This window comes from Scyliorhinus canicula, chromosome 6 (assembly GCF_902713615.1).
Source record: "Scyliorhinus canicula chromosome 6, sScyCan1.1, whole genome shotgun sequence".
NCBI lineage: Eukaryota > Metazoa > Chordata > Chondrichthyes > Carcharhiniformes > Scyliorhinidae > Scyliorhinus > Scyliorhinus canicula.
This window is the reverse complement of record NC_052151.1, coordinates 52,392,601-52,415,054: the sequence shown is the minus strand read 5'-3', so window position 1 is coordinate 52,415,054 and position 22,454 is coordinate 52,392,601. Positions and strand designations below refer to the sequence as shown.

The window sequence follows — 22,454 nt, the reverse complement described above, 5'->3', positions numbered from 1 at the left end:
ATCACCAGGCAGAACACTAGAGGGGGGTTTTCCACTATAAAACACACGAGGCATCAGCACTCCACTCTCTTTCCACTGGTGACAACTGTAGTGACAGTCAGGGTGTATATATCAGTTAGCACCTTCTACACGTGGCTCAGAGCTAGTCTAGTCTAGTTAGTTATAGTTAGCACACTTAGATTAGGAGAGTGTCAACCCACAGCAAGCTGTGTGCGCTGCTCCAGAAGTTCAATAAAACATATTGAACTAACGTCTAAGTTTGGTGTCTACTTTCCAGTACAACTGCATCCAGTTGCAGTCTAGGGGCTGGTTTAGTTCACTCGGCTAAATCGCTGGCTTTTAAAGCAGACCAAGCAGGCCAGCAGCACAGTTCGATTCCTGTACCAGCTTCCCCGGACAGGCGCCGGAATGTGGCGACTAGGGGCTTTTCACAGTAACATCATTGAAGCCTACTCATGACAATAAGCGATTTTCATTTCATTTCATTTCAGTCTGTGTTACCCCAGAGTGAATAACACGACAATCCCGACCTCCCTCTGACCCGGAGGAATCCCCAAATGGGCCCCATAACCGGTGTTCTGGCCGATATGACTGGTCTGATAAACGTATCGAAACAGCCAATCGTAGAGGCCCACAAATGAGGTCCCAGTTCTTTTCATGTCAATTGTCTCTTTCTTAAAAATAGGTGAGTGGGAGCATTGCCCTCCAGCAAGTTTAACTGGAAATGAGTCAACAAGGCTCTACTCTGACATATGGCAGCACGGTAGCATTGTGGGCAGCACGGTAGCATTGTGGAGAGCACAATCGCTTCACAGCTCCAGGGTCCCAGGTTCGATTCCGGCTTGGGTCACTGTCTGTGCGGAGTCTGCACATCCTCCCCGTGTGTGCGTGGGTTTCTTCCGGGTGCTCCGGTTTCCTCCCACAGTCCAAAGATGTGTAGGTTAGGTGGATTGACCGTGATAAATTGCCCTTAGTGTCCAAAATTGTGTTGGGTGGGGTTACTGGGTTATGGGGATAGGGTGGAGGTGTTGACCGTGGTTAGGGTGCTCTTTCCAAGAGCCGGTGCAGACTCGATGGGCCGAGTGACCTCCTTCTGCACTGTAAATTTTATTATGAAATATCTGGATACAGTGTTAGTTTCCAAACTCTGCAGTGAAATCACACTGATATTATGGTCAGTGATTTTGGACCCCTTTGTTTAAGTTAAGTACCAAGGAATAGAATTTTATCGTCACACACTGGAAAATAATCTGATAGAGTGAATCGTCTATCTGTTGTATAATTATCAATAGAACAGTGAGCTCTGTAAAAGGTGTACAGTCCCAGGCAGTGAAGATGAAAATCTACCCCAGAGTTTGAAAATATTGTCTGGGTTCAGTTCTCATGGCTTCCAAGCTGTTCATTCAAAGGAAGACATGACAGTAAAATACACTTTTCTTTCTCTGCCGATACAATGCTTAAAAATATCACATTTGTTTACTCTACACAAACATTGGGAAAAGCACTTAGCACTGTCAGCCTTCCTTTCATGGCAAAAGTAATTGTTAGATGCTGAACACAATGAATACATAGTTCTTATTGTACTAGCTCTTATTAATGGTGCATAAGTTTAACCCCTGAGCTACCGTAAAAGCCAATTATTTGCGTAGTACAATTGAGCACAAGAATCCACATCACTAAATATTTTGGATAACCACCTGCATTTTTATCATACAATTTTAATCCACAAGAGACGATGTGGCCCATTGCGCCTATGAATGAGAAAGTTGCGAGGCCCATTCTCTGCTCTACCCTCATTGAACTGCCAATGTTTCCCTTCACGCATATGCAGGAACATAGCAGAGTTGGGCCATTTAGTTCCTCGAGCCTGTCCTGCCATTCAATGAAATTATGGATGATCTCCAGTTACCCACCTTTACCATATGTCTCTTGATACCTTTGGTTATCAAAACCTATCAATCTTGGATTGAACATTAATAACTGGTCGAGCAGCAATTACCATTTGCGGAAGAGAGTTCAAAACTTCTACCACCTCTGGTGTGTGGAAGTGTTTCTGAATTTCACCTCTGAAATGTGGGGCTACCCTGGTCCCAGGTTTCCCAACAAGCAGAAAAGGTGTCTCTCTGCACTATCTGTTCCCCTTCATATCTTGAAAACTTCAATGAAATCACCCATACCCTTCTAAATTCCCGACATTATCCTAGCTTATGTAATCTCTCTTTATAATTTAACCCTGTGAGTTCTGATATCAATGTGTTAAACTTACGCTGCACTCCCTCCAAGCCAATATCTTCTGCCTAACGTGTGATGCTCAGACCTGCTCACAGCACTTCAGCTGTGGTTTAACACAAGCTTTGGATAACTGACCTACCATGTCCACCCCTTTTGTGTTCTAGTCTTCTGGCTATACAGGTCAGTATTCCACCAGAGGATTTTGATTATTTTCTGTGCATACCCAGTACATTTTAATCATCTGTGTACCTGGCTCCAAATCTCTTTGGGCTGCCACTCGTTCTAGTGTTTCACAATTTAGAAAACACTCTTTTCTATTCTATCCCTTTTAGGTCCAAGGTAGATGATTTCACGTTTTCTGACAACAAAATCTATTTCCGCATTTTTGCCAGTTCACCTACTCCATTGCTATCTCCTCGCAATGTTATGCTTCCATCTAGATTGCTTACAATACCATTGCCATTTGTGTCCGTTGGAAACTAAGTCATGTGGCTTTTCATCCCATTATCTAAGTTATTAATAAATACCGTAAATACTTGAGGCTCCGACACAGATCCTTCTGGACACAACGAGTCTCACCCTGTCAATTTGAGGATCTGTCCCATGATCACTGATCTCCCCTTCTTACCAATCAGCCAATTTGCTGACCTGTTCACTAATTTGCCTTGTATTCCATGAGGTTCAACGTTAGCTGTCTGGTATGTGGAAATCAATCAAAAGGCTTCTAGAAGTTCATATATTTTGCTATTCACTGACAGGGTGTAGGTGTTGCAGCTAGACCAGCATTGATTGCCCATCACTGGGGCCCTTGAGTAGGTGACAGTGAGCTGCTGTCTTGAACCAATGAGGCCCATGTGATGTAGGAACACTCACAGTGCCGTTAGGGAGGGAGTTCCAGAATTTGATTCACCAACATTGAAGGTATGGGCCTAAATTTTTTTGTCCGTCAGGCACACGCACTCAACAGGCCCGGAACCAGGAGCAAAACATGCTTCCGGCTATGAGTGGCCCCAGAGTGCAATTTCACGTCGGTTGGCCGATTAATGGGCAACCAACGTAACATGTGCACTGAGAAAGGTTCAGCACTGCCTGAGAGGGCAGGAAGAGGGTGGGCACGGAGAAAATGTGGGGGGAAAGCTGCCGCTTTTAATGTGCTCCCTCAGGGGACAGCCACTGTGAAGCTATCTCATGGAGCTGCAGATCTGTAAAAAAAAAACTGCGATGGAAAAACACTGCAGAGAGTGTCTAGGCTGCACACTCAAACATAAACCTCAGTCCCTGGACACCTTCTAAAATTTTATTTCAGCCGACATTTCACCCCACCCTGAATCGATGTTGTGGCTAAACCATAAAGGCCGCCCACCCGCCAACAGTAAAGCAGACGGGCTAGGTAAAATCTTATCCAATTGGCCCCCTAATAGGTTAAATTGTCTGCGTGACTGTCGGCGGGCGTGCTTCCAACTCTTGTGTGTGCCCACTAACTGAAACATTACGCTAGTGCATGATGAGGTTGTCTTCTCGAACAATTTCACATGCTTCCAGGTTGGGTGTGCCCCTGCCCGAGCAACGTAAGATCCTGGCCATAGTGACATAGTTCCAAGTCAGGATGGTGAATGACTTGGAGGGGAACTTGCAGGTGGTGGTGTTTCCATTCATCTGCTTCCAGGTGGTCGAGGTTGTGAGTTTGGAAGGTACTGCTGAAGGAAATTGATGCGTTGCTACTATGCATCTTGTAGATAGTACGCGCTGCTGTCCCTGTGCATGAATGGATAGGAATAAATGTCTAAGTGGTGGATCAGGTGCCAATCAAGCCGGCTGATTTGTCCTAATTGATGCAAAGCTTTTTAAGGGTTGTTCATTTTACACACTGTCGCCTCCTGGGGTGGCCACTTCCCGATTCCAAAATGGATGCCCGCAAAGAATGCAGGGAAAATTGGCCAGCCACAGGAAAACAAGCAGGGTCAAGGTCTCCTGTGTATTAAGATTTGCAGAACCCAGACAGAACCAAAACCAATAGCCATCTACGTACTAATGAGCAATCCCCAGGAACAATCAGAAACATTGAATCAATCGGGACCAAGACAGACTCCCCGGCGCCAGCGGGAGCCAGGACAAAGGCAGGCCAACGGACACATAGGGCCCGCCCAACGTTCAGGGAACACCTCCGGTATTGGAGAAATCGATAGAAACGATTGGGACATGGTCCAATTAATTGGGTCCAAGTCCGGGGTCCGCCCAAAAGGGCGCAAAGCCCCTGGGGACTATAAAGTAGAGTCCCCAGGTTCAGTTCTCTCTCTTGGCAGCTCTCAAAGAACTCTTGACCGTGACTCTCAGCGAGGAAAATGAAAATGAAATGAAAATCGCTTATTGTCACGAGTAGGCCTCAATTAAGTTACTGTGAAAAGCCCCTAGTCGCCACATTCCAGCGCCTGTCCGGGGAGGCTGGTACGGGAATCGAACCGTGCTGCTGGCCTGCTTTGTCTGCTTTAAAAGCCAGCGATTTAGCCCTGTGAGCTAAATCAGAGAGGGGCAGAGAGACCTGCCTAGCAGCTGCACCAACCAAGTAAGTCTCCAGTCAACGCACGCTACGAGATAGGCGCTCCTAGCTACTATTCCATACCAGCTTGAAGCCTGCAGACTCAGAACCGGACAAAGGCCATTGTTCCTCTGACCTGGTGGGCCATTCGAAAGTTACGTATAGGCCTTTAGTAGCAGTGTTAATTTAATAAGTAGAGTTTACGCATGAGTAGTGATTGACTGTGTGTATAATAAATGTGTATTGATTTGAAACTTACTAACTGGTGTATTGAGTTATTGATCAGCACTTAGCCTTGAACCTCGTGGTGGTATCAGAACGATACCTGCCGACTCTAGAGCAAAGGTTATGAAAACAGAGCAATTAAGTAAAAGCAACACCTAGCAACAACACACACAAAATGCAGGCAAATGGAGAGGATTCCATCACACTCCTGACCTGTGTTCTGTAGAGGGTGGACAGGCTTTGGAAAGTCAGTAGGTGACCTATTCTCTGCAGACCTCCCAGCTATCCTCTGAACTGTTCCTGTAGCCATAGTATTTGTATTGTTACAGACAGGAATGGGGATTAATTTAAAGAGCCTGGATTTCACCACTCACTACCCATCCATAACAGAAAGGTGTTTTTTCATTTTTTGATTTTTCCTTTTATATGTATTTTCCCCACCCTACAGTTTTAAAGTGATCCAATCCTCTGCTAATAACCACAGAGCAAACTTGAAAGAAGGTAAAATAAGAGGGTTGATTTATTTTACACACACATAAAATGTGGGGAGGGGAATGCCCATTGAAAATTCTGTCAGGTGGCAAAATTTGTGATCTTGAACCAAGGAACTCGATTGCAGGTTGGGTCCACTGAAGATGCAGCAAAGTATCCTTGTCTCCTGGAAATGTGGAACTTGAGGGAGATGGAGATCCGGTTTCCTATTCGCAGGTGACACTTCAACTGAAGATAAAATTCAAAAGCTGTATAATTAAAGGACAGCTCAAGTATCAATGATGTGACAGGGGGTTTCAGGTCGAGCTAATGAGGCCCTTTACTAAAACCCATTGCATTTTGAGCAGGTAACTATTAACCCATCATTGGAGATAAGGAGTCACAAATAGCTCTGCCTTTGTCCATGGCTGGCTGGGGCAGACAACCTTGTTCACTAATCCATTGAGCTGACTTGGTTGGAATGTTTATATAATGCAAGGAGTGTTACATTCACAGGGTTTTATGTGTTATCCTTTGTCTGTGTTCACATTGCTCAGATACATCCAGAACCACCATCATGTGATCAGCAATGGCCATTTTAACAATCCAGTCATTTGTATATTAAAAAATATATATAAAGTAGCCAGGCTAGGGTATGTGATGATATGCCTGTGCACATTTTTGTATATAGTCATCTATTAATGTTCATAGTTATTGATACAAGCTCCAACCAGCAGGTGGCAATAGCGATCGACCATGTGACTCGAGATATTCGGCAGTTGGTAGGAAGTCGTACAAGAGGATAGTCACACTAGAAGTAGCTCCAGGAGAATTTGCTGAATTCATTTATTTTGTTACCATTTGTATCATAGTTCGTTAGTTATCTTTCCATGAGTTCATCTTGGTAATAAACCTATCTTACTAGTCAAAGAACTAGATGTTCTGTGTCCATCTGTACTACGGCCAAAGCACAGAATATAACAGGGTATTCTTCATGGTCATCTGAACAGGACTATATGGTCCAAATATTGATAATGGGGGATTCAGCAGCGGTAATGCCATTGAATGTCATGGGGTGAGGGTTAGATTCTTGCTTGTTGAAGATGATCATTGGTTGGCACTTGCCACTTTTCAGCCCAAGCCTGAATACCATCCAGGTCTTGCTGCATATGGACATAGGCTGCAGTATTGAGGAGTCTTGAGTGGTGCTAAACATTGTGCAATCAACAGCCAACATCTCCACTTCTGACTTGATATGGAAGGAAGGCAATGTTTGAAGCAACTGCGGATGTTTTGGACGATGACACTTCCCTGAGCAGCTCCTGTAGTGATATCTTGGGACAGTGATAAATGACCTCCAACAATCACAACCACCTTCCTTTGTGCTAGGTATGACACCAACCATAGGCAGTTTCCCCCCTGATTCCCATTGATTCCAGCTTTGCTGGAGTTTCATGATGGCATACTAGATCACATGCTGCCTTGAGGTCAATGGCAGTCATCCCATCTCACCTCGTGAGTTCAACTCCTCTGTCCATGTCTGGACCAAGGTTGTAATGAGGTAAGGAGCTGAGTGGCCTTGATGGAACTCAAATTGAACATCAGTGAACAGATTATTGCTGAATAAGTGCTGCTTGACAGCACTGTTTACGACACCTTCCACAACTTGAAAATGAAATGAAAATCGCTTATTGTCACGAGTAGGCTTCAATGAAGTTACTGTGAAAAGCCCCTTTGCTCATGATCAAAGGTAGGCTGATGGGACAGTAAGCGGCCGGGTTGGATTTGCCCTGCTTTTTGAGATCAGGACATACCCGGACAAGTTTCTACATTGCCAGGTAGATGCCAGTGTTGTAGTTGTACTGGAACAGCTTGGGAAGGGGAACGGCAAGCACATCAATAGGCATTCCGCTGTCCATTGCTTCAGTCAACTCTTCAGAAATTTCAATCTGATCCATCAGGCATTGGGATACCCTTTACAAATCCAAATCTATGCTGTCTCTCTTGGATCAGCTGAAAATCTTAAAGGCCCGCCTATCCTTGGGCAGCATGGTAGCACAGTGCTTAGTGCAGTTGCTTCACAGCTCCAGGGTCCCAGATTCGATTCCCGGCTTGGGTCACTGTCTGTGCGGAGTCTGCACGTTCTCCCCGTGTCTGCGTGGGTTTCCTCCAGGTGCTCTGGTTTCCTCCCACAGTCCAAAGATGTGCGGGTTAGGTGGATTGGCCGTGCTAAATTGCCCTTAGTGTCCAAACAGGTTAGGTGAGGTTACTGGGTTACGGGTGTGGGCTTAAGTAGGGTGCTATTTCCAAGGGCCGGTGCAGACTCAATGGGCCTAATGGCCTCCTTCCGCATTGTAAATTTGATGATCCTCACTCAAGGATTCCAGTAATTTACTGACAACAGATGCAACGCAAATTCGTCTTTAATTCCTTGATTTCTCTCTCATCATTCTTGACCAGAGTAACATGCACAATTTTTGCAACCTAAATGAGCCATTGACGAATTGAGAGATCTTTGGAAGATTATAATTTGGGCATCTGTGTTGTTCCCACCTACTGTCCTAGGAAACCATCTGATTCTGTGAATTTGTAACTCAATGCCATATCTACTCCCTTGCTGTTACTTTGCTTAACGTTGATTTTGGTGATTCCCTGTCCATGATTCAATGTTAGTTTACTGGGAGTTCCAGCATGCTGACCTCTTCCTCTACTGTGGATACTGATACAAACTATTCGTCATGTTCACCATCTCTTTATGTCCATTGACAATAGCACCATTCTCAGTTTTCACACTGTTCCCGCTCCTCCTATTTTTCAAAATGTAATGAATTTTGCGGATTGAGTTTGATATACTTGCAAGCTTGTTTTCATACTCCTCTTTTTGTAGCTGTTTTGTCACCTTTTGACCCTTCCCCACTTGCCAGGATTTTGTCTATATGTTTGCATTATTGCTTTTAGTGTTATGTCGTTGCGTACCTCTTTTATTATTGAATCTGTTTCCACCAAATGTTCAAGCGGTGTATTCCAGACAATAATTCACTGGCATAAAAAACACTTCTCTACATCTCCCTTCTGGTGCTTAAATCAGTATCTAAAGTATCTTAAATCTGTGTCCTCCTGCCAGTGAGAACAATCTTTCTTTATTTACTCTATCAAAACTATTCATCATTCTTTTTTACATCATCTAAGTATTTGCAATACATACAATTCTGGCTAGTAAAGGGGACACCTTCGTTAACCTGTGTCCTTTACAAGTCTTCTCTTCGATTTGCCCAATTTTACCTTAGTTGCCGTGCCTTGGTGTTCTCTGGCTCTTGGACATTTGAAGCTATATGTGAGGTAGTATTATACTCTGCCTCTAATGTTCCACCTTTCAAATAAAAGGGGCTGTTAGAGCCTGACTTACTCTGGATGTGGTGCTCCTGTCTTTGTGAGCAGCGTCAACACAAAAAACATAAAAATGACGAAGACTGCCAGGCCCACCCAAAATCCGATCACAATGGAGTCTGAAAAACAGGATGTTATTTTCAGTTGTTTCAATAAAACGTTAACACAATTGGTACATTTGGCTTCAAAAGAACAACCTTGTGGCATTTTCGGAAGGCCGAAAATGTCATTAAAATGAACGATGAAAACCAGATTTACAGTTCAGGAGCTGGGGAACCCTTCTGGAAAAGTTGAGGAAGAGGCCATTATAATGTTTAAAGTAGTGTTGGCCAGCTCCTTGTCCAGAGTCACCAGGCAGAAATTGCTTCAGCCTGGCAACACCAGCCAACCTCCATCCTCTCAGGCGTGATTGATAAGACACTTGAGTACCTGGAGGGCCCAGTCTTCATGGATCTAATGCCACCGGAATTCTATATGGCTTTCGGTGACATTCTGCCACAGCAGCAAATCACTGAGGAGAGACAGGTTCAGTGGCCTAAAACTGAACACAAGCACCAAGAAGTAATATTCAGACACTGAGTAAGAAAGGAAATGTATCCAATGCAGTTGGCATAACTGTACATTGAACATCGGTTGGGTTAGTTAGTAAATATGGCTTACCCTGTGTAAAACTATACAGTAAGAAGTCTTACAACACCAGGTTAAAGTCCAACAGGTTTGTTTCAAACACGAGCTTTCGGAGCACGGCTCCTTCTTCAGCCGTGCTCCGAAAGCTCGTGTTTGAAACAAACCTGTTGGACTTTAACCTGGTGTTGTAAGACTTCTTACTGTGCTCACCCCAGTCCAACGCCGGCATCTCCACATTAAAACTATACAGACCTTGGTACTACTCGGATCGAACTGCAGCTCCCCCTTTCCCCACTTCACTTTACAAAAGGCTGAAAGGTGACCTAGTCGATGTCTTCTTTACCCAGATATTGGTGGGAATGTGGAACTCAATGCCACAGTGAACTGTATAAATGCATTTAAGGAGATTTTGGACAAACAAATGAGGCAGAAGTGAATGGGGGTTGCAATGTCGATTTAGAAGAGGCTTGAATGGACTGGTTGGGCCTGTTTGAATGACCCTGTTTCTGTGCAAGGGCTGTACCAAGGACTCGGGTTCAATTTCAGTCTTGGGTGACTGTGTGGAGTTTGCACGTTCTCCCCATGTCTGCATGGATTTTCTCCAGGTGCCCCTGTTTCCTCCCTTAGTCCAAAGATGTGCTGGTTAGTTGGATTGGCCATGCTAAATTGCCCCTTAATGTACAGGTTAAGTGGCATTATGGGTTGGGGGGTGCTCTTTTAGAGAGTCAGTGCAGACTCAATGGGCCAAATGGTCTCCTTCTGCACTGTAGGGTTTCTCTGATTCTATTTTATCCCAGATAATCCTATTTCATCCCTTCACTGTATTGCAGCTACTGCTGCTAATTCCTCATTGGTGTTTTCACCCTCCATGTCTGCCATCTTGATCAAGAAGATACACACCAACGATTTTCTTCAATGAATAATGATGGAGCATCCAGCAAATGGCAATTATTTGAGAAACATTGTCAAGGGAATTAAAACAGAAAATGCTGGAAAAACGCAGCAGGACTGGCACCACCTGTGGAGAGAAAAACAGAGTTAGTGTTTGAGGCCATATCGTCATGCAGACTCGAAATGGAACTCCGTTTCTCTCTCCACAGATTCTACCAGACTTGCTGAGATTTTCCTACATTTCTGCTTTTAGTTCAGATTTCCAGCAAGGCAGAGGGAAGGTAAAAGAGAAGGATGCATTGCATCATTAGTTAAGGAGGCAGTTACCACAGTCAGGAGAGGTGAAGGAGTGAATTCTCCATTTGGAAGAGCATGGGCAGAATTCTCCGTCCCAGGTCATTCGGAACGCATTCCCTGATGGGAGAGAGAATTGGGCATCGGGGGGAAATCAGGCATTTATCCGAAGGCGATGCTCCAACCCCATACTGTCGACGTGAACAAGGTCCACGATGTGAGCTGGCAGTGGACGTAAATTTATGCAAATAGGTCTTAATGACTCATTTGCATCTATTTAGTGGGCCCAGCGCCCTATGCTCTGGCCTCCTACCCCCATTGTCCGGTCCCCACAGCCAGGAATCACATCCTTCCTCCACATACATGGGTGACCTGATCTCTCCCCCCCCCCCCCCCCCCCCCCCCCCTCACCCACCAGGGACCACCTAACAATGGAGACTGTGCCCAGGGACCCCTGTATAGGGAGACAACTCCCCAGGGACACGTGCAATAGAGACCGCCTAACTAAAGGGACACTACCCCTCCCACAGACCTCACTCCCCTCCCCCCCCCCACCTAAAAAGAGACTCCTGTCTGGAAGCAGACAGCATTTCAAACAGGGGCAGTGAGAAAAATTACAGCTGTAACGCTTACCCAGAAGCTCCATATGTCTCCGAAGGAAAACAACTATGACCTGTGACCTGTGTTTCAACCCCATAGATTCATCGGCTGCACGCCATTCATAATTGGCTAGTAGTGGGTGTGATTGACAGCTTTCATAAACCAGCTGTCACCTTGATTCATTCATCTCCCTTCTTGGATGAATGAGTCTAAGTGGTGAAATCCCAATGTTTACGAACATTGACCACAAAGAGAGATAAGTGCATGCCAGGCACTAAGTGCATTTCAATCACTCAAGCATGTGATTGGTATGCACTGAATGTGGCCAGTGTTTGTAAACTGCAGTCCAGTGAGCCTCATGTCTCACATGTGGCAGGGAAACTATTGGAGAAAATTCTGAAGAAGAGAATCTATCTTCATTTGGACAGGGAATGTTTGATCAGAGATGGTCAGCACTGGTTTGTCAGAGGGAGGTCATGAGTAACAAATTTGATTTATTGAGAAAGTGACCAGGCCTGTAGACATCGTGCAGTTGATGTAGTTTATATGGATTTCAGAAAAGCCTTTGACAAGGTCCCACATGGGAGGCTTATAAAAAAGGCAATGCACTTGGGATACAGGGTAATTTGATAAGGTGGATTCAAAATTGGCTTCGCTGTAGGAGACGGAGGGTGATGACAGACAGCTGCTTCAGTGACTGGAAGTCAGTGTCCAGTGGTGTACCACAGGTATCGTGCTGGGTCCCTTATTATTCATCATTTATATAAACGACATAGATGACTATGTAGGGGTATGATCAGTAAGTTTGCAGATAACACAGATTGGCCGAGTGGTTAACAGTAAGGTTGAGTGTCTTGGATTACAGGAAGATATAGACGGGATGGTCAATGGGCAGAAAAGTGGCAGATGGAATTTAACCCTGAAAAGTGTGAGGTGATAGACTTTGGATAATTTGACAAGGAAGTATTCAATGAACGGCCTGACACTGGGAAGTTGCGAGGAACAGAAGGTACCTTGGCGGGTTTGTCCATAGATACATAGAACATACAGTGCAGAAGAAGGCCATTCGGCCCATCGAGTTTGCACCGAGCCACTTAAGCCCTCACTTCCACCCTATCCCCATAATCCAATAACCCCTCCGAACTTTTTGGTCACTAAGGGCAATTTAGCATGGCCAATCCACCTAACCTGCACATCTTTGGACTGTGGGAGGAAACCGGAGCACCTGGAGGAAACCCACGCAGACACGGGGAGAACGTGCAGACTCCGCACAGACAGTGACCCAGCGGGGAATCAAACCTGGGACCCTGGCACTGTGAGGATCCCAATGCTGAAGGGCAGGCTAATAGGATGGTGAAAAGAGGAGATTCACCAGGAAGTTGCCTGGGACAGAACATTTAAGTCATGAAGAGAGGTTGGATAGGCTTGGGTTATTTTTGCTGAGCAGAGAAGACTGAGGGGTGAACTGATCGAGGGGTACAAGCTGACGAGGGGCATGGACAGGATGGATAGTGTCCTGCAAGTTTCCCTTTCAGAAAGGTTTTTGTCTTATCACATAGCTTCAGTGATGTCATTGTGTGGGTGGAGCTGGGCTGTGGCTCTGGGACAGTTTTGCTTTTGTTTTCAGATTGGACTGCTGTGGACTCAGACAGGAGAAAGACGTGTTTTGGCCTGTCTCTCTCTATTTTCATTTCAAACATCTGTTCCAGTAAAAATTACCTTGGTGGTAACTTTTAAGATACAGTTTGCATTCCGGAAGGGTTTAAACCTGTTGGTGAGACGGGGTCAGAATCTCAGGGAAAGCCAGTGTTATTCAAGTGAGAATGCAGAGTGGTGGGCCACACCCTTGCAAAGGGGTTTTGGTTTATGGGATATTATTTTTGAATTGGAACAGTTAAGGGGGAATTCATTAAGTGTTATACATAGATTAATGTAGCTGTGTGGTGTCTTTATGTTTGTAATTGATAAGAATTTGTGCTGTTTGTTTAGTCAACTCAGTTCTGAGAACAAAGCTTATTTGAGTGAAGTGTCTGGGAAGACTGCTGAATAACACCTGAAGGATAGGCTCTTCTGCTCATCCTAGCTGAATTCAACATAACCAGTTATAGGTCAGGTGAATGCCATAATACACTTTGCAGTTTTTAAACCCTGGCCCATAACAAAATTGGGGGCGCATCTGGGATCAGGTATTAGGTAGGCAGGTCAGGTGTTTTTCATGTGTCAGTGCAGACTCAATGGGCTGAAGGGCCTCTTTTGCACTCTGTGATTTGCAATAATGAAGGGCATTACAGCTTAAATAACGTTTCTTTTGGAGACTAGAAAGTCCATTTCCAAATGGACCTCTTTCTGCTGCAATGCCAGAGGATCAAACCAGAATGAAATGAATTTACATTAAAAGACCCAAAGTCTTTTAATAAGAGTCACACAAGCCAAATGTGCAGGTCTCTTGAGCCACCAGTACTACCTGGCCGGAAGACATTTGGCCCCCGATTTTCACAAGAATATAGGAAGTAGGAGCAGGAGCAGACCATGTGACCCCTTGAGCCTGCTCCACCATTCAATATGATTGTGGCTGAAGGTCTGCCTCAACTACATTTTCCTGCTCACTCCCTTATCTCTTGATTCTCTGAGGGACCAAAACATCTGTCTCTTGCAGCTGTAAACAAATTCAACGGCTGAGCACTCACAAACCTCTGGGGCAGACAATTCCAAGATTCAAACCCTTTGAGTGAAGAAATTATTCATTTCGGTGTTAAGTGAATGGCCCTGAGGCTGTGTTCCCATGTTTTAGATTCCCCAGCCAGGGGAAACAATCTATTGGTGTCCATCTTGTCAAGTCATTTCATCACCCTGTATGGCAAGCGCATGTGAGCTGAGTATCTCCCCTAATGGGTTAGACATAGTGTATCTATCTTTTCCTTGTGCATTTGCGCCTTGGACTATGATGGCACCCATCCATCTCATCAGACAATGGACAGTTCCCAGGGTGTATGCCACTGCAGTACCGAACATCATTTGTTGTGGCTTGGATTCGTGATTGGCCATCCTATCCATGAAAACAGCGGTGGCCCGAGGTCGACTGATGTTTATTCCTTTCAGCGGACTGTCTTTTCTACCATCTGGTCATTTCTTTTATCCTCTACTTTTCCAATGCCCTCCTGACTGCTTGTCTCCAGGCACTCTGGTCAGTAGCGAGAGCTTCCTATCAACCGACACTGATTCCTGTCTTGCATGCAGACGTTATTGTATCACAGCCATGGATGGCCTGCTGGTCTAGTGCCGATAGCAAGCTCACAATATAGCAGGCAGTAGTTGGCAGCCAATAATTGTCAGGCAGTCAGGGGTGCCACAGGGATCGGTGCTGGGACCCAGCTATTCACAATATATATTAATGATTTAGATGAGGGAACAAAATGTCATTTTTGTAGATGACACCAAGTTGGATGGGAGGGTGAGCTGTGAGGAGGATGCATTGAACCTTCAGTGTAATTTGGACAAGTTGATTGAGTGGGAAATTAATGGCAGATGCAGTATAATTTGGAGAAATGAAAGGTTATCCACTTTGGTAACAAAAACGAGAAGGCAGACTATTATCTAAATGGCCATGCATTAGGAGAGGGGAATGTGCAGTGAGACCTGGGTGTCCTTGTACACCAGTCACTGAAGGTAAGCATGCAGGTACAGAAGGCAGTAAAGAAGGTTGTTGGTTGTTGTTGGTTTTCGATGCGAGAAGATTCGAGTACAGGAGCAGGAATGTCTTGCTGCAATTAGACAGGGTCTTTCTTGGTGAGATCACACATGGAATACTGAGTGCAGTTTTGGTCTCCATATCTGAGGAAGGATGTTCTTGTTCTAGAGGGAGTACAGCGAAGGTTTACCAGACTGATTCCTGGGATGGCAGTACTGACGTATGAGCAGAGATGTAATCAGTTAGAATTGTATTCGCTGGAGTTCAGAAGAATGTGGGGGGATCTCCTAGAAACCTATAAAATTCTAACAGGATTAGACAGGGTAGATGCAGGAATGATGCTCCCGATGGTGGGTGTGTCCAGAACCAGGGGTTACAGTCTGAGGAAACAGGGTAGACCATTTAGGACAGAGATGAGGAGAAATTCCTTCACCCAGAGAGTGTCGGCCTGTGGAATTCATCACCACAGGAAGTAGTTGAGGCCAAAACATGTATGTTTTCAAGAAGCAGTTAGATATAGCACTTAGGACGAAGGGGATCAAAGTATATGAGGTGAAGTTGGGATTAGGCTATTGAGTTGGATGATCAACAATGATGATAATGAATGGCGAAGCAGGCTTGAAGGGCTGAATTCCCTTCTCCTTCTCCTATTTTCTATGTTTCTATGTTCCTATATCTTTGGGAATCAGCTCACATGACCCAACCAATGGAGTCATCGCTGATTGAAGAGGGTAAACATGTTGGGGATCCTTGCACATTGTTGTATTTCCATGTTCGTAGATTTCATAGATTTCATAAAATTTATATTGCAGAAGGAGGCCATTTGGCCCATTGAGTCTGCACTGTCCCTTGGAAAGGGCACCCCACCTAAGCCCACACCTCCACCCTATCTCCACAACCCAGCAACCTCACCTAACATTTTTGGACACCGAGGGGCAATTTATCATGGTCAATCCACCTAACCTGCACATCTTTGGACTGTGGGAGGAAACTAGAACACCCGACGGAAACCCACGCGGACACGGGGAGAACGTGCACACTCCGCACAGACAGTAACCCAACAGGGAATCGAACCTGGGACCCTGTCACTGTGAAGCAACAGTGTCCAACTCTGTCTTGTCATGAGATGCCTAATATGCATCTGAGGCAGCAGCGTTGGAAGCTGTTCATCCACTTTCCTTGGCTTGGGTAAGTTGTCTGTGTCTCGTTACAGTAAAGGAGGGTATTGAGAACACAAGCCTGGTAGACACGGAGCTTTGTATTTTCAGTTAGTTTACTGTTGGTCCACACTCACCTTCTTAACTTTGATATTCAGCTGCGACCTTGGCAATCCTTGGTGTTGATTTCAGCATCAACAGGCAGGTTGCTGGTGATAGTTGATCTAAGGTCTGTAAAGCTGTCAACGACCTCCGGAGTGAAGTTGATAATGTTAATGGAAGGTGGAGTCTCACATCCTGGCCCATAACTTTGGTCTTCCTGATGCTGACAGTTAGTCCGAACTCCCTGCGAGCCAGTGAGAACTGATCTGCATGCTGCTGCAAGTGAGCTGCATTGTGGGATGGTAGCATGATGTCATCAAGAAGCAGCAACTCACAGACTCGGACATTACTCACGTAGGCCTTAGTGTGCAGCCTTGCTAAGTTGAATAGATTGATATCATCTCTGGCATGCGAGTAGACACCTTCATTTGAGTCACCAAATGTGTACAATAGCAGCATGAGGAAGAATATGTGAAAGGGAGTTGGCACCAGGTTCACAGCGCTCCTTTACCCCCGCTGCTGATCTTCGAAGACTCCAGTGTAACTGCTGAAAGTGCATGTTCTCGTGGAAAGAATTGATGCCCAGGTGTCCAGACGGGCAGTCTATTTCCTGCAACAGTTTGAAGAATCCATTCCTGCTGACGAGGTCAAAGGCCTTACTGTGGTTTGTGAAAGCAATGTGGAGTGGTCGGTACTGTTTGCGAGACTTTGCCTGTAACTGCTGAAGTGAGAAAACCATATCAACAGTCAGTCTGCCAGCACTGAAGCTGCTCTGAGACTCAGGTACATGTGTGATGCCAAGGTCTGCAATCTGCTCAGAGCAACACGAGCAAAGACCTTCCCCACAAATGTTACAAGATGCCTCAGTAATTCTACCAATTACTGCAATCGCCTCTGTTTTTGTGTAAGGTGAATATTTTTGCATCATGCACATCTTTCAGCACAAGTCTTTGCTTTCAGCGGAGACACAGAAGTTCATGGAGATGCTACAGCAGTGCTGGCTTTCCACTTTTGATGATTTCAAGTGGAATGCCATCATTTCCTGAGCTTTACCACTGGGAAGACAGCCAATGGTCTTGTTGAGCTCCACTGTGGTGGCCTCACTGTCCAGTTCCTCCATGTCAGGAAAGTCTGGAATGGCACTGAGAGTTTGTCAGTGACAATGTTCCCCATTGTAGGGAGTTCAGGATAGTGCTCCATCCACCTATTCATCTGCTTACTAGGTTCCGTGATGATCAACCCTGTCCTTGTTTACAGGGAGGGCTGATTTGGTTGCTGCTGGGCCTGTTCTTTCCTTGATTCCTTCATACATCCCTCTTGCATTCCCGGATTCAGAGGCAGACTATTGGCTGTTGTAACCAGTATTGATTGGCGCAGTGTCGAGCAGTGTGCTGAGACCTGACTCTGCCAGCTCTGAGAGAATCTAGAGACCGTGTACTGGTCCATACTTGAGAACTCAGCGACCAACTTAAATGAGAATGCCACCACCATCACAGACTTCATCAGCAAATGTGTGGATGACTGCGTGCCAAAGAAGGCAGTACGTACGTTCCCCAACCGGAAACCATGGCTCAAGCGCGAGATTGACTCCCTACTGAAGGATAGGCCTGAGGCATTCAAGTCAGGCGACCCTGACCTATACAAGAAATCCAGGTATGACCTCCGCAAAGCCAGCCAAGATGCCAAGAGACAATATCAGACCAAGCTAGAGTCACAGGCTCTCGGCGGTTGTGGCAAGGCCCAAACAACATAACGGGCGACAAAGCGAAGCCGAGCAGTATCTCCGACAGCAGCGCACCCCTCCCCAATGAACTCAATGCATTCTCTGGTCGGTTCGAGCAGGAAACCAACAATCTGCTGTTGAATGCCCCAGCAGCCCATAACATACCCATACCGACCATCACATCTTCCAAAGTCAGATCGGCTTTCCTGAAAGTGAACCCTCAGAAGGCAGCCCGATAGGATGCTGGTGCATCTGTAAAAGTTTGTAAGGGTTAATGTGGACATGCCGAATTTCCTTAGTTTCCTGAGGAAGTATAGGCGCTGTTGTGCTTTCTTGGTGGTAGCGTCGACGTGGGTGGACCACGACAGATTTTTGGAGATGTGCACCCCTCGGAATTTGAAACTGCTAACCATCTCCACCTCGGCCCCGTTGATGCTGACAGGGTTGTGTACAGTACTTTGCTTCCTGAAATCAATGACCAGTTCTTTAATTTTACTGGCATTGAGGGAGAGATTGTTGTCGCTACACCACTCCACTAGGTTCTCTATCTCCCTCCTGTATTCAGACTCGTCGTTATTCGAGATCCGGCCCACTATGGTCGTATCGTCAGCAAACTTGTGGATGGAGTTGGAACCAAGTTTTGCCATGCAGTCGTGTGTGTACAGGGAGTAGAGTAGGGGGCTAAGTACGCAGCCTTGCGGGGTCCCGGTATTGAGGACTATTGTGGAGGAGGTGTTGTTGTTCATTCTTACTGATTGTGGTCTGTTGGTCAGAAAATCGAGGATCCAGTTGCAGAGTGGAGGGCCAAGTCCTAGGTTTTGGAGCTTTGATATGAGCTTGGCTGGGATTATGGTGTTGAAGGCGAAGCTGTAGTCAATAAATAGAAGTCTGATATAGGAGTCCTTGCTTTCAAGATGCTCTAGCAATGAACATAGAACATTCATGAACATAGAATGAATGGCTTGGATAGGATGGACGTAGGGAAGTTGTTTCCATTAGCAGGGGAGACTAGGACGCGGGGGCACAGCCTTAGAATAAAAGGGAGTCACTTTAGAACAGAGATGAGGAGAAATTTCTTCAGCCAGAGAGTGGTAGGTCTGTGGAATTCATTGCCACAGAGGGCGGTGGAGGCCGGGACGTTGAGTGTCTTTAAGACAGAAATTGATAAATTCTTGATTTCTCGAGGAATTAAGGACTATGGGGAGAGAGCGGGTAAATGGAGTTGAAATCCACCATGATTGAATGGTGGAGTGGACTCGATGGGCCGAATGGCCTTACTTCCGCTCCTATGTCTTATGGTCTTATGGTCTTATTACAGCGCAGTACAGGCCCTTCGGCCCTCGATGTTGCGCCGTCCTGTGAAACCCCTCTAAAGCCCATCTACACTATTCCCTTATCGTCCATATGCCTATCCAATGACTATTTGAATGCATTTAGTGTTGGCGAGTCCACTACTGTTGCAGGCAGGGCATTCCACGCCCTTACTACTCCCTGAGTAAAGAACCTACCTCTGACATCTGTCCTATATCTATCTCCCCTCAATTTAAAGCTATGTCCCCTCGTGCTGGACATCACCATCCGAGGAAAAAGGCTCTCAATGTCCACCCTATCTAATCCTCTGATCATCTTGTATGCCTCATTTAAGTCACCTCTTAACCTTCTTCTCTCTAATCAAAACAGCCTCAAGTCCTTCAGCCTTTCCTCATAAGATCTTCCCTCCATACCGGGCAACATCCTTGTAAATCTCCTCTGTACCCTTTCCAATGCTTCCACATCCTTCCTATAATGTGGCGACCAGAACTGCATGCAATACTCCAAATGCGGCTGCACCAGAGTTTTGTACAGCTGCAACATGACCTCATGGCTCCGAAACGCAATTCCTCTACCAATAAAAGCTAACACACCATATGCCTTCTTAACAACCCTCTTAACCTGGGTGGCAACTTTCAGGGATCGATGGACATGGACACCGAAATCTCTCTGCTCGTCCACACTTGCAAGAATCTTACTATTAGCCCAGTACTCTGTCTTCCTGTTATTCCTTCCAAAATGAATCACCTCACACCTTTCTGCATTAAACTCCATTTGCCACCTGTCAGTCCAGCTCTGCAGCTTACCTATGTCCCTCTGTAACTTGTAACATCCTTCTGCACTGTCCACAACTCCACCGACTTTAGTGTCATCTGCAAATTTACTCACCCATCCTTCTACGCCCTCCTCCACGTCATTTATACAAATGACAAACAGCAGCGGCCCCAAAACAGATCCTTGTAGTACACCACTAGTAACTGGGCATTTCCCATCAACCACCACCCTTTGTCTTCTATCAGCTAGCTAATTTCTGATCCAAACTGCTAAATCACCCTGAATCCCATGCCTCTGTATTTTCTGCAATAGCCTACCGCGGGGAACCTTATCAAATGCTTTACTGAAATCCATATACACCACATCAACTGCTTTACCCTCATCCACCTGTTTGGTCACCTTCTCAAAGAACTCAATAAGGTTTGTGAGGCATGACCTACCCTTCACAAAACCATGTTGACTATCTCTAATCAAATTATTCCTTTTCAGATGATTATACATCCTATCTCTTATAAACCTTTCGAAGACTTTTCCTTCAACAGAAGTAAGGCTCACTGGTCTATAGTTACCGGGGTTATCTCTACACCCCTTCTTGAACAAGGGGACAACATTTGCTATCCTCCAGTCTTCTGGCACTATTCCTGTAGGCAAAGATGACTTAAAGATCAAAGGCAAAGGCAAAGACTCAGCAATCTCCTCCCTATGGCGTCTGCTGTGGACCGGTTACAACCGGTTGAACACAGCCCAGTCCCTCACACAAACCTGCCACTCATCCACTGACTCCATCTATACCTCCAGCTGCCTGGGGAAAGCGGGCAGCATAATCAAAGACCCCTCCCACCCGGCTTACTCACTCTTCCAACTTCTTCCATCGGGCAGGAGATGCAAAAGTCTGAGAACGTGCACGAACAGACTCAAAAACAGCTTCTTCCCCACTGTTAACAGACTCCTAAATGACCCTCTTATGGACTGACCTCATGAACACACCCTTGTATGCTTCACCCGATGCTGGTGATATCTAGTTACATTGTGTACCTTGTGTTGCGCTATTATGTATTTTCTTTTATTTCCTTTTTTTTTCATGTACTTAATGATCTGTTGAGCTGTTCGCAGAAAAATACTTTTCACTCTACCTTGGTACACGTGACAATAAACAAACAAACATTTTGTTTGCCGGGTATTTCCTTGTAGTTCTACAGAGCTCTCCTCTTGGCTCCTGTAACTGACTTCATTTCAGTCCAGTTAGTCTTGCCCCACGCTTGAGAGCATGTGAAGATTAAGAAGTTTTTCTGAGCCTTCTGTGAGACACGATGGTCTTTCCCACCATCGTAAATAACCCCTGTTTCTTCCCTTGCTGTGCCAAGGCTAAACCACCAAGCTGGGCTGTCCCCTTCAGGGCACAAGCCAAATAGTATGGAGAACCTGAGTCCCCGAGCATCAGGCCTCCCCTCTCCGTATTGCTGGTCTTGCAGCAATTACCGGAAAGGTGTCTGATGGATGACGTATTACTGCCTATGAGACTCCACTCTGCATTTTCAGTCAGAGTTTACTTCCTCAGCCTTCTTCTCTCTGGAGGTACCCAGAAGGCAGTGGGGCTATTTACACTTGGATGGGCATCTGGGTTCATGGGTACCATGCTCTGATGGGACTGTAAGCAGTGTGCCATGCGTTTGGGGGCTCCGACTCCTCCAAGTTCCCCATAGTATAGCCTGGATCTGAAAATTGCCCAATTTATATGTGTCGCCACAGAGAGGCACTATGTTGAACGGGCTATGATGAATGGGCTGTGCACCGGCGGGAGAGGCTGGCGCACTCGACTCACGTCTCGCAATAATTGTACCACTCGTCAGCAGTGAGAGTTAAAAGCAAAAGGTGACATGCAGACTGACCACGACACATGTCCCACTACACAAACATACTTGACGCATCACATCAACCAGAAACACAACCTTGAACTATATTATCCGAACTATCCAGAGTAATGTATTTTCAAAATTTCTTTCTGATACCCGTGTGCCATATGGCTAACCTGGTTGAGAGGTTGGGCAGAACATGTTGGCCAGGGCCTCTGCCTAAGCTTGCCTGGAGAGGTTAGGAGCGATTCACCTACTAATTTCCACCCTCCCACCATCCACGCAGCCTTTGCCTCTGGCTAAGAGGTTGGACTCTCCTTGCACTGCTGAGATTGATAAGCTTAATAATCAGAGATTGCTTCTCAGCCTTTTGGTGTACATGAATCAGAGAGATTTACCTCAAATCTTGCCACACTGTGCAGCTGCAACGTGCTTTAAAATGTGCAATTTACTTCACAGTTTGTCACACTGATGGAAATAAACACCTTTCCCTGACATTATACCAATGACAAAAGCTGGCTCTCCAGGTCTTCGGGTTTTTGTTTTGTTTTACACTGTAGAGTAGTACAACTATTGCGAGAAG

At 45.7% G+C, this 22,454-nt stretch overlaps 1 protein-coding gene across 5 annotated transcripts in view; it reads right to left on the bottom strand.

Moving 5' to 3' along the window:
• mrap2a (melanocortin 2 receptor accessory protein 2a) overlaps window positions 1-22,454 on the bottom strand; it is a 53,019-nt gene that overhangs the window by 3,954 nt on the left and 26,611 nt on the right. For 4 of the 5 annotated variants that reach the window (XM_038798778.1, XM_038798782.1, XM_038798781.1 and 1 more), the window contains exon 4: window positions 8,871-8,970. In XM_038798778.1, the coding sequence (XP_038654706.1) occupies window positions 8,871-8,970 (100 nt within the window). Of the gene's footprint in view, window positions 1-5,459; window positions 6,787-8,870; window positions 8,971-22,454 lie in introns of those variants that run through there. The other variant, XM_038798783.1, reaches the window with a different exon arrangement.